Source organism: Myotis lucifugus, unplaced genomic scaffold (genome assembly GCF_000147115.1).
Source record: "Myotis lucifugus unplaced genomic scaffold, Myoluc2.0 scaffold_308, whole genome shotgun sequence".
NCBI classification, from domain to species: Eukaryota; Metazoa; Chordata; class Mammalia; order Chiroptera; family Vespertilionidae; genus Myotis; species Myotis lucifugus.
The window spans coordinates 575,306-587,969 of record NW_005871356.1 but is presented as its reverse complement, the minus strand read 5'-3'; the positions used below and the strand labels follow the sequence as shown (position 1 = coordinate 587,969).

The 12,664-nt window shown below is 45.6% G+C and overlaps 1 protein-coding gene across 1 annotated transcript in view; it reads left to right on the top strand.

Annotated features, from left to right (window-relative positions):
- Positions 1-12,664, top strand: part of LOC102429328 (alcohol dehydrogenase E chain-like) — a 37,031-nt gene that overhangs the window by 19,739 nt on the left and 4,628 nt on the right. The window contains exon 7 of the mRNA XM_006100289.3: positions 10,726-10,986. Within this exon, the coding sequence (XP_006100351.1) occupies positions 10,726-10,986 (261 nt within the window). The remainder of the gene's footprint in view (positions 1-10,725; positions 10,987-12,664) is intronic.

Sequence of the window (12,664 nt, the reverse complement as noted above, 5' to 3'; positions counted from 1 at the left end):
GACTTCTCTCTGTCCCCCCGGTACCCAGGTTCAGGCTCCATCTCTCCAGCTACCCCTGGCTCCTCATCCTCTAGAGGAATCTTCCTTGACTCCAGCCGTTCCCCGAGCGATAGGGCTGGGCTGGGGGCATCAGCCTCTGTCTCCATCTTCTCCCCAATTTTGCTCTTCTTCTCTGGCTTCTCCTCCTGGTTTTCAGCTTCATCCTTCTCAAGTGGTGTCCTTATGCCATCTCCTTTCTCACTTGGAGCTGGAGTAGCAGGTTTAGAGGTGCAGGGACTGTTGGCAGCAGAAGCCTCGGGGGTGGTGGGAGACGTTTTGGTAGGAGAGGAGGCTCTGGAGGAGCGCTTGGAGTCAGCACTGGGGTCAGGCATCAGCTCAGGCACCGACTAGCGCCCATTGATGTGCTCAAACTCTTGTACCTTCTTCTTGACGAGAGACATGACTCCAATGCGGGTCAATACTTGCTGGCGACTCAGGCCCTACCGAGGGACCCCGTCAGCAAATGTTTCAGAGCCGTCTGCCCCGGGCTCACAGAGATGGCGCATGAACAAAGACACATAGGCCTTGAACTCTTTCTCTGTCTTGCCCATTAGGTCTCGCACCAGCCACTGAGTAGTGAAGGCATCCTGCGGTGGCATCCCCCAGCGCATCACAGCATTGAGGAAAGCCTTCCGCTGTTGGGTGTTGAATCCCAACACCTCAATGTTGCCCCCAACTCGAGCCAGCAGTGGAGGCAGTGGCTCATCTTCTTCATTCCGGAGCTGCCTCTTTGACTGTCGACGCCCTTCAGGACGCTCATCAAAGTCTTCATCCTCCTCCTCTGATCCCACTGAGTATTCTGACTGGTTATCTTGGTCCTCTTGAGCAGCATCATTGTAGTTAACTTGCTTGCGAACCCGCTTGCCTTTGCCGAGATTCTGGGCTAAGTCTTCCTGTTGTTGCTCATAGTGATGCCTCAGCAGCTTTTCCCAGTAGTCAGGATCCACATTCTCCTCCTGCTTGATGATCTCCAGTTCGATCTCCTCAATCTTGTCTTCCTCCCGCACCACATACTGGGCCACCTTGAAGGAACTGAGATATTCGTTCATATTCTGCACATCAGTGTCTTCAATTGCATCCTGGTTTCGGTCCAACAGCCGAGAAATGGCCTCATTGTCATAGTGAATCACACTGTTATCCTCCTCCTTGTTCTCCCCCTCATTTTCATCCTTAAATAGTTCTTCACTGCCAAATTTGAGGATGTCATCCAGCTCCTGCTTGGACATGGAGCCCGCCTTGGAGCCCAGCCCAGGACGCACTACCAGATGTGTCAGCATCATCTTTCTCTTGGCCACTTGTGTGATTTGCTCTTCCACTGATACACGAGTCACAAACCGGTAAATCATTACTTTGTTGGCCTGGCCGATTCAATGAGCGCGGCTAAAGGCCTGGATGTCATTATGAGGGTTCCAGTCAGAAATCGAAGATGATGACAGTGTCTTCAGTGGCTAGATTGATGCCCAAGCCCCCAACCCGGGTGGACAGGAGGAAGCAGAATTGTTGGGCCCCAGGAGCATTGAATCTATCAATGGCCTCCTGCATCAGGGCACCAGTGATGCCACCATCGATGTGCTCATACTTGTAGCCTTTGTAGTCTAAGAAATCCTCTAGCAAGTCTAACATTTTGGTCATCTTTGAGAAGATGAGTACTCTGTGTCCTTGCTCCTTTAGCTTCCACAGCATCTTCTGCAGCAGCATGAGCTTCCCAGACGACTTAATAAGTGCCCCACCCTCTTAAGCCCCACTGGGGAGATTTGGGGACTCCATAGCAGCCACAGGAAAGAGGTATGGATGGTTGCAGCACTTCTTAAGATCCTTGATGGAGTCTTAAAGGTTTTTTATGTATAATATCATGTCATCTGCAAATAAGAAGAGTTTTACTTCCTCTTTTCCAATTTTGATGCCTTTTATTTCTTCTTCTTGTCTTATTGCAACGGCTAGTACTTCCAGTACTGTGTTGAACAGGAGTGGTGAGAGGGGGCATCCCTGTCTTGTTCCTGTTTTTAGGGGGAATGGTTTTAGTTTTTTCCCATTGATTATGATGTTGGCTGTGGGTTTGTCATATATGGCTTTTATTATGTTGAGGTATGATCCTTCTATTCCTACCTTGCTGAGAGTTTTTATCAAGAAAGGGTGTTGGATTTTTGTCAAAAGCTTTTTCTGCATCAATTGATATGACTATGTGGTTTTTTTCTCTCAATTTGTTTATGTGATGTATTACGTTTATTGATTTGCGGATATTGTACCATCCTGGCATCCCTGGAATAAATCCTACTTGGTCATGGTGTATGATCTTTCTGATGTACTCCTGGGTCCGATTTGCTAGAATTTTGTTGAGGATTTTAGCATCTATGTTCATGAGGGATATTGGTCTGTAATTCTCTTTCATTGTGTTGTCTTTGTCTGGTTTTGGTATTAGGGTGATGCTGGCTTCATAGAATGAGATTGGAAGTGTTCCTTCTTCTTGAATTTTTTGGAGTAGTCTGAGGATAGGTTTTAGTTCTTCCTTGAATGTTTGGTAAAACTCCCCTGTGAAGTTGTCTGGCCCCGGGGTTTTGTTTGCTGGAAGCTTTTTGATTACTGCTTCAATTTCTTCCATAGTTATTGGCCTATTGAGACTTTTAGCTTCTTCCTGATTAAGTTTTGGAAGGTTGTTTTTTTCTAGTAATATGTCCATTTCCTCCAGATTGTGTAGTTAGTTGGAGTAGAGTCGTTCATAGTATTTTTTAACAATCCTTTGTATTTCTGTGGGGTCTGTTGTTATTTCCCCTCTTTCATTTCTGATTTTGTTTATTTGGGTCTTCTCTCTTTGTTTCTTGGTGAGCCTGGCTAGAGGTTCATCAATCTTGTTTATTCTTTCAAAGAACCAGCTCTTGGTTTTCTTGATCTTTTGTATTGTTTTTTTGGTCTACGTCATTTATCTCCGCTCTGATCTTTATTATTTCCTTCCTTCTGCTTACACTGGGCTTTTCTTGTTGCTCTCTTTCTAACTCTTTGAGTTGTAGAGTTAGGTAATTTATTCTCATTATTTCTTGTTTCTTGCAATAGACTTGTAGCGCTATGAACTTCCCTCTCAAGACTGCTTTCGCTGTGTCCCATAGGTTTTGGATTGTCGTGTTTTCATTGTCGTTTGTTGTCATGATGTTTTTTATTTCTTTGATCTCTCTGGTAACCCAGTCATTGTTTAATAGTGTGCTATTTAGTCTCCATGTGTTTGATTTTTTTGGGTTGTTTTTATTGTAGTTGATTTCCAGTTTTATGCCACTGTGGTCTGAGAAGATGCTTGATCTGAATTCAATTTTCTTGAATTTGAAGAGACTTTGCCTGTGACCCAATATATGGTCTGTCTTTGAATATGACCCATGTGCACTTGAGAAGAATGTATATTCTGTGGCTTTGGGGTGAAATGTTCTGAAGATGTCAATTAATTCCATCTGATCTAGTGTGTCATTTAGGATTGATGTTTCTTTGCTGATTTTTTGTTTAGAGGATTTGTCCAATGGTGATAATGGGGTGTTAAAGTCCCCTACTATGATTGTGTTGCTTTCAATCTCTCCCTTGATCTCCTCTAAAAGATTTCTTATGTATTTGAGTGCTCCTACATTGGGTGCCTATATGTTTACCATAGTTATTTCTTCTTGTTGGATTGCTCCCTTTAGTATTATGAAGTGGCCTTCCTTATCTCTTTTTATGACCTTCACTTTGAGATCTAATTTGTCAGATGTAAGTATTGCTACCCTGGCTTTTTTTCCACTTCCATTCTCCTGAAAAACCTTTTTCCATCCCTTCACCATCAGTCTATGTGCGTCTTTTTTTCTGAGGTGGGTTTCCTGTAGACAGCAGATATATGGGTCATGTTTTCTTATCCACTCAGTTACCCTATGTCTTTTGATTGGGGCATTTAATCCATTTACATTTAAAGTTATTAATGATAGATACTTGTTTGTCGCCATTTTTATTCTTTACCCCTGTGTTCCTTCTTCGCTTCCTATTTTTTCTTTTTACAGCAGACCCTTTAGCATTTCTTGCATTGCTGGTTTGGTGGTAATAAACTCTTGTAGTCCTTTTTTGTCTGTGAAGCTCCTGATTTGACCCTCAATTTTGATTGATAGCCTTGCTGGGTACAGTATTCTTGGATTCAGACCCTTCCTTTGCATGACTTTGTATATTTCATTCCATTCCCTTCTTGCCTTATGGGTTTGTGTTGAGAAATCAGTTGCTAGTCTGATGGGGGATCCTTTGTACATAACTTTCTGTCTCTCTCTGGTTGCTTTTAAGATTCTTGCTTTGTCATTGGTGTCTGCCAATCTACACTAATAAAAGAGAAACATGGTAATTAGCATACGACCGCTACCCTTTTCATTGGCTAATCAGTGAGTATATGCAAATTAACTGTCAGCCAAGATGGTGGCCGGCAGCCAGGCACTGAAGCGAGCATGAGGCTTGCTTGCTACGGACTCCAACGTTCCCCGCCTCACTTGCAGGCCTCTCAGTTGCAACTCTAAGCAACTATTTACTATGTTGCAAATAAGAAGGTAAACAAAACCCCAGAAACCAGCAGACTGAAACCCAGCCGGACCGAAACTTTGTATCAGTGTTTTCAGCAGCGAGGCCTCAGAGCTAAAGCTGGCCCAGAAAAAAAATAAATAAATAAAACAAGGAGTGGTTGGGAGCTCCAGTCACTCGCCACCCGGAAAACAGCCCTAAGCCCCTCACCCAGACTGGCCAGGCACCCCAGTGGGGACCCCCACCCTGATCCAGGACACCCTTCAGGGCAAACCAGCCAGCACCCACCCGTGCACCAGGCCTCTAGTCTATATAGTAAAAGGGTAATATGCCTCCTGGCACCGGGATCAGTGTGACAGGGGGCAGTGCCCAAACCCCCTGATCACCCTGCAGCTCTGTGTGTGACAGGGGGTGGGGCCAGAACCTCCCTATCTGCCCTGCTCTTTTTGTGACAGGGAAAGGCGCCCCAACCCCCTGATCAGCCCTGTTCTGTGCCTGATAGGGAGGAGCTCCCCAATCCCCTGATTGCCCTGGGGCTCTGTGTTTGACAGGGTGCGGAACCCCAACCCACCCCCCCCCATGGGCCCTGCTCTGTGCCTGATAGGGGGGAGCTCCCCAATCCCCTGATCGGCCCTGCTCTGTGTGTGACAGGGTGCGGCACCCCACCCCCCCCCACCCCCACGGGCCCTGCTCTGTGTGTGACATGGTAGAGCCATAACCTCTCCATCGGCCCTGCCCCGAGTGTGACAGTGGTGGTGCCCCATCCCCCTGATCGGCCCTGCTCTGTGGGTGATAGAGGATGGTGCCCCAACCCCCTCCACGGGCTTTGCTCTATGTGTGACAGGGTAGAGCCATAACCTCCCCATTTGCCCTGCCCTGAGTGTGACAGGGTGCAGTGCCCCAACCCCCTGATCCGCCCTGCTCTGTGCATGACAGGGGGTGGCGCCCCAACTCCCCAATCGGCCCTGGTCTGAGCCTGACCAGGGGCTGCACTTAGGGATTGGGCCTGCCCTCTGCCACCCAGGAGCAGGCCTAAGCCTGCAGGTCGTTATCTCCCGAGGGGTCCCAGACTGTGAGAGGGCACAGGCCGGGCTGGGGGACCTCCCTCTCCCCGCCCCCCCGAGTGCACCAGGCCTCTAGTTTAATTATAATGTGCCTTGGCGTTGGTCTTTTGGAGTTCATTTTGTTTGGAACTCTGTGAGCTTCTTGGATTTGTGTGAGTTTTTTCTTCCCTATATCAGGGAAGTTTTCTGTCATTATTTTTTGAACAGGTTTTCTATTCCTTGCTCAGTTTCCTCTCCCTCTGGCACCCCTATTATTCGGATGTTGTTTCGTTTCATGTTGTCCCAGAGTTCTCTTAGGCTCCCCTCCTGCTTTTTAATTTTTTTTTCTAGAAGCTACTCTGCTTGGGTATTTTTTCCTACCTTGTCTTCTAGCTCACTGATGCAGTCTTCTGCTTCTTCTAGTCTACTGTTGATGCTTTCTATTGAGTTCTTTATAGCAGTGATGTCATTTTTCATTTCTTCTTGGTTTTTCTTCATTTCCTCTTGGTTCTTACACATATTGTTGAATTTGTCTTCCATTATTTTCATCCACCTTATTGTCATTTCTGTGAATTCTTTCTCTGACAGGTTGCTTGCCTCTATTGCCTCCATTTCATTTACTTCCTTTTCTGGTGATGCCTGTTTTTCTTTCATACGCAGGCTGGTTCTTTGTTTCACCATGATCTCTCTTCTCCAGATGTTTGGTTATGTAGTTCTCTCTCTGCTGTGTTGATTTAAAGGCACAAAATACAACACAACACGGCACAACGTACAAGGCACTGAACACAAATGTATTAACAATATTAATAACCCCAAATAAGGGTTACCACCCGAGCAAAGAGAACTAGGGGATAAGGAAGATAGAAAAGAAAAAGATAAAAGGGAAAAGGAAAAAAAGGAGTGTAAAAATGGAATTGGGAAAAGGGAGAAAAAAGTAAGAGAGAGAAGAGAAAGAATGAAATAGAAGAGGGGAAGAGACTATTTATATGGGGAGAAAACTCCAATAGCACCGCCACTAATCCCAACCAATTCCAGCAACAGATCCCTGGAGATGAATGCAAATTAAAAACAACCACTAATATCAAGTGAGGCGAGGGAAAACAGAAGCACAAAAATAACCGGAGGAAAAAAAACCAACAGGAAAATAAAAAGCAAAAGCAAAACAATCTGGCAAACAAGCATAAAAAAACCCAATATACTCAACAATCAAGCAAACATGACAAAACGACAGAGAAGAAAAAAAGTTTGGATAGTGAAGAAAGATAAGAGAGAGGTGTATATGGATTTAGAGCAGGGGATTGGAAATTAGATATATAAGTAGGGTGAAATTTAGACGGGGGGTTAAAAGAAGGAATAGGGAAAATCTAAAGCAGGAATAGGGTAAGAGAAACAGGACAACAAAAGGGGAAAAGTGAGGAAGAGAGTTTTGGCATAAAGGTAAAGTTGGGGTAGAGAAAAATGATGCTAAAGGAACGATGAAAATAGAATGTAGAACACTAATCCCAAAATAAGATAAAGAGAAAATATAATGACACTTTAAAAAAAGATAAAATGGTAGTAATAACAATGCTAGTTAAAAATAAAAGTGTAGTAATCAAAAGCGTAAAATCAGGTGATGAAAAAAAATAGTTTCTTAATTAAAAGGTGAAAAAAGAATTAAAAATAAAAATGTACAGTAGTGAAGGTGCTTCAGGTCCTCTACTCTTCTTTCTGGGACGCCTTAGTCCTGCCAGGTATTCAGGAGAGTGTTAAATTTCCCTGCGATACACTGTTCCTCCGTGTTGTAAACCACAGTCCTGATTTTAAGGCAGGCCGTATTTGTTTCCCAGACTGCCTTTATTTGTATTTACAGAAGAGTCAGTTCGTGGATCAGCCCCTGGGTGGCAGTATTTCTGGATTGACCTCTGAGGCTATAAGTCCTCTCTATCCAGCAGTTGGGTTTATTTTCCCTATCGCACTTAAAACTGGTTTGGGAGAGTCGACTGTCCTAGAACCTGTTCTTTAGTCGTTACTCCCGCTCTGTTTCCCAGGTTCCACAAAAACAACTTTCCCCTGCAGTCTCTGCGAGTGACGCCGACTGGGCAATCCCATGTACTGGGTTTAATAATCAAATGCAAAGATTTAATAGGAAGAGAGAGAACAAGAGCCTGAGAAGTTGCGCGAATTCACAACCCCCCACCTTTCAGCTCTGTGCGCAGTCCCTTCTGCGAACCCTCTCTTCCCCAGTGCTAAGCAGCCAGCACACTGTCAAAATCCAAGGCTGCTTTTTGCACCCAGTCCAGCTATGGGCTTATTTTTAGCATTCCCTTCTGCCAGCAGCCCTGCGGGAGCCCTTTCACACTTGCAGATCACGCTGGCCCCAACGGCCGCGGACTTTGTGGGGCTCAGATTTCCCCAGCGCATGTGTGTGTGCGCGCGTTCCTCTCTCCAACCTGAATTGCAAACTGCACCTTTAGGGGAAGTCTGACCTTTCCGTGAGGAGAATCAGGGTTCCTCTAAGTTCACGTAGTCGGGCTGCTTGGGGTCCATTGTTTCCGGGTTAGTAGCCGATCTCTGGATGCCGTGGATACCGTGGATGCCGGGTCTTTGGCTTTATATGCTCCCAATAACAGCCACTCAAGATGGCACGTTCTCTGTGGCTGAGCCGGCTCTCCGGGAGAGATTTCAGCCGAAATCTCCAACCGTTCCCTTTCTCCGGGAGTCCTCTGTCTTTCCCAGCTGCAAACTGTCTCCCTGCTGAATATCCTCTGTTTATTAGGGCTGTATGTTACCTGTTTCAGCTGCTCACCCTTATCTGCTCCTGGACAAGGCACGGGACACGTCCGTCTATACCTCCGCCATTTTCTTCCTCCCTGGTTGACACTTCTATTATAGAGAAAGGGAGAATAGCAATATTAAAATATTTCTTGTAATTAATTTCCTCTCAATGTGCACAAATTCGTGCACCAGGCCACTAATCTACAGTAATAAAAGAGAAACATGTAAATTGGTGTGACTTCACTACGCCTGCCAGCCAATCAGATGAGTATGCAAATTAACCCAACAAAGATGGTGGTTAATTTGCATACGCAGGCGCGGAGTGAAGACTGAAGGCTCCAGCCAAGTGAAGAGTGAAGACTAGCCCTAACCGGTTTGGCTCAGCAGATAGAGCATCGGCCTGCGAACTCAAGGGTCCCAGGTTCGATTCAGGTCAAGGGCATGTACCTTGGTTGCGGGCACATCCCAGTGGGGAGTGTGCAGGAGGCAGCTGATCGATGTTTTTCTCTCATCAATGTTTCTAACTCTCTATTCCTCTCCCTTCCTCTCTGTAAAAAATCAATAAAATATATTTTTTAAAAAAAGAGTGAAGACTGAAGACTGAAGACTGAAGAGGCTTGGCTTCTCCGCTAAGGCTGCAGCGGAGAAACAAAGCCTCACGGCGGCTGCAGCGGAGAAGCCAAGTGGCCATGGAGCTGGAGGCTTGGTTGCCCCCAGCAATGGAGGAAGGGAAAGAAAAACACGCAGGCACAGCCAGGAGCCTGAGAGATCAACACACACGGGCGCCTGCTCCAAGCCTCCATGGTGTGGCTGGGGGCAGGCCCCCAGTGGACACACACACACACACACACACACACGGGGTGCCTGCTCCAAACCTCCGATGTGGCTGGGGGCAGGCCACCGGTGGACACACACACACACACACACACACACACACACACGGGGCGCCTGCTTCGAGCCTCTGCTGCCAGACTGTGGCTTAGGCCACTGAGGGCTTCTGGACTGTGAGAGGGGCCAGGCTGGGCTGAGGGACCCCCAACCCCCAGTGCATGAATTTCGTGCACCGGGCCTCTAGGAATATATAGTTACCTGCATTTTATAACCACAGTCACAAGCCTCACATTTTTTTAAGTAAAGTAAAAAGTGATGTTGTACTCCAGAGGATGCATGATTACTTGGGACAGAAGGAATATTTTACCCACACTGAAGGCTGACTCCTATAGCTGACTAGGTGTATTAAACAGTCCCTAGCCAATTTCAACAACTGAAAGCACATGTTTTTCAAATTTCTGTGACTCTAGCACTAAGTCCCTTGTGCAATTGCCTTGTCTGTTTGAGCAGGTGGTCTAACTGAGCCTGCACACAGAGCAGAGGGCAAGGGCACTCATGAAAATGAATTCCATCCATTATTAAAATGTGGCCAATTTTTATTGCATTATTGTTCATTAGTGTATTTTAAAAAGCAAAGATAAAGACCCACTAAGATCACATTGGTCTCAAGCTGTTTAAAGTTTCCAGTTCCATTTCCCCTGTTGTTAGGTTTGACTTGAAGCTGAGAATAACTCTTCTCTGCCCTACAGCTAATTTCTGTTCTCATTGTACTAGTCATGACTTCTAAAGCTAACGAAACAAGGAGTTAATCGCTGCGCGTTTGATTAGATTATTTTTGGTCTCATGGATTAACCTTTCCCACTTACTTTATTTCCAAAAATTGCTTCTGTGTATGTACAATTTACTGAAGCCTGTCAATGGATTTCAGCCCCTAGATCAGTGATGGAGAACCTTTTGAGCTCGGCGAGTCAGCATTTTGAAATCCCTAACTTAACTCTGGTGCTGTGTCACATATAGAAATTTTTTGATATTTGCAACCATAGTAAAACAAAGACTTATATTTTTGATATTTATTTTATATATTTAAATGCCATTTAACAAAGAAAAATCAACCAAAAAAATGAGTTCACGTGTCACCTCTGACATGCATGTCATAGGTTCGCCATCACTGCCCTAGATTCTCTTCAAGATGGGAGTCATTGGCATTTAGAGCTGAGAGGTCATCCAACAGTGGGCTCCCAGCCTGGGCTTTCTTTCCATTGGAATCACCTGGGAACCAGGCCCCACCTGCACAGGTTCTGATGTAATTGGCTATGGGCTGTGACCTGGCTATTGAGAGGTTTTAAAGCTCCCCAGGGGGGTCTAATGTCTGGCAAAGTTCAGAACCACAGATTTAAACTCCTCAATTTAAATACGAAGCAACTGAAGCCAAAACAGGTTTTGACAGCAGGTTGGACATAGGAGTCTGAATAGTCCTGCTAATGGATAAGACAGGACACTTTATACAACAATCATTACCTAATCCATTTTTGCATTTTCTGAAACACAGGTGACCCCAGGCTCCACCTGTGCGGTGTTTGGCCTTGGAGGAGTGGGCCTGTCGGTTGTCATGGGCTGTAAAGCGGCTGGAGCAGCCAGGATCATTGGGGTGGACATCAACAAAGACAAATATGCCAAGGCAAAGCAACTGGGCGCCACCGAGTGCATCAGCCCAGAGGACTTCAAGAAACCCATCCACGAGGTGCTGAAGGAAATGAGCGGTGGAGGTGTGGATTTTTCATTTGAAGTCGTTGGTCGGCTTGACACCATGGTATGTATGTGCCATGGAATGCCATGAAATGCGTGTTTCTGCATTCTGGAGAGTGATTTTAGGCAGCAGAATATGAATATTATATGTACAGAATATTTTTCAAACTATGAATAGTGATGTTTCATCTCCTATTTAATGCCTGGATTATTTATTATTATAAGAAATGTTTTATTCCATCAGTTATGCCATCCTAGTTCAAGTAATATTTCCCTTTTAGAGTATTAGGCCATTTAAAATTTACTTTGTTAACTTTTAGTTACAATATTCAAATTAAGTAAACATAAATAATACTAATGCTGTTCTCAAATTGAAAAATCTTATTTTTCAATTTCTCCTCACATTTTTAAACAAAATGGTTTAATAATTTTTATGTTTTAATGACTTCCGATTTTTTTCATAAATCACAATTTGCTCAAAAGAAATAGTGAGCAATTTAAGACAAGTATCATTTTATTAACATAAAACAGGCCCCATTTACCACAGCATACAGCCCAGTGCCTGGCACACATATTAAGCGCCAAATCTATGTGTTAGGCTGAATACTTTTAAAAGTCAACAGATTTTTTCACCAAAAAGTATAAGAAATACATATCTATGGATTACATGAGACAATGCATATAAAATACTTAGCACAGTGCCACTTGTCCAGTGGAAAGCTCTTACTAAATATTATCTGGTGCTACTGATAGGAAGTAATGTTTTCAGTGATGCAGTGCTTCCATCATCTCTACAACATACATAACATTACTTTCAAATAATTACAAACATGGTCAATTACCATGAGGAAGCCATCTCCAGCTAAATTCCTTCCAATTCCTCATGTGGGATTGGATTGTTACTTTATTTGAAGACACCAAATGTCTGATAACCACATGTCCCACAGTCATCTGGTTTTCCAGATGTCATACTCCAAAATCAAAGGATTAATCTTATCTAGTAAAGAGGGAATATGCAAATTGACTATCACGCTGCAAAGGTCAAGATGGCTACACCCGCAGCAGAGGCAGGGATTCTGTTACACAAGATGGCTGCACCCACAGCGGAGGCCAAGTTCCCATAATGAGCCTTAAGGAGCAATCAGCAGGGACCTGAATGCTGCGTTCCCAACCTGGTGGGGCTTGACAGGGCACCTCAGGCCGTGCCCCCGACCTTGCCGCCAGGCCGGGGGACCTTAAGCCTCCCCCTCAATCCACTTCCCCCACCAACAGGGCTTGACAGGGAACCTCAAGGTGTGCCCCCTGCCCTGGCCTGGGCCAGGGGATCTCAGGCAGTGTCCCCTGCCCTGGCACCAGGCTGGGGGACCTGTGGGCATGTTCCCCGCCCAGCAGGGCTTGACAGGGACCTCAAGGTGTGCATCCTGGCCTGGGCCAGAGGACCTCAAGGTGCAGCCCCCCAGCCCAGGGGAACTCAGGCCGTGCCCCCCCACCCAGACGCCAGGACAGGTGACCTGAGTTCGTGCCCCCCCCCCCACTGGGTGGGGCTTGATGGGGGTGGGGCCAGCTGGGTCTGGATCTAGCCCAATGGGGGTGGTGCTGGCCAGGTCTGGGTCTCGTGCAATTTTGAGGTGCACGCGGGTGGGCGAGGACTTGAGTCTGGGTCTCACGGCATGCCCCAGACTCTGAAAGGAGGAAGATTTTCATATACATTTTACTAATTTTCTTTCATCTCTGACACTTCT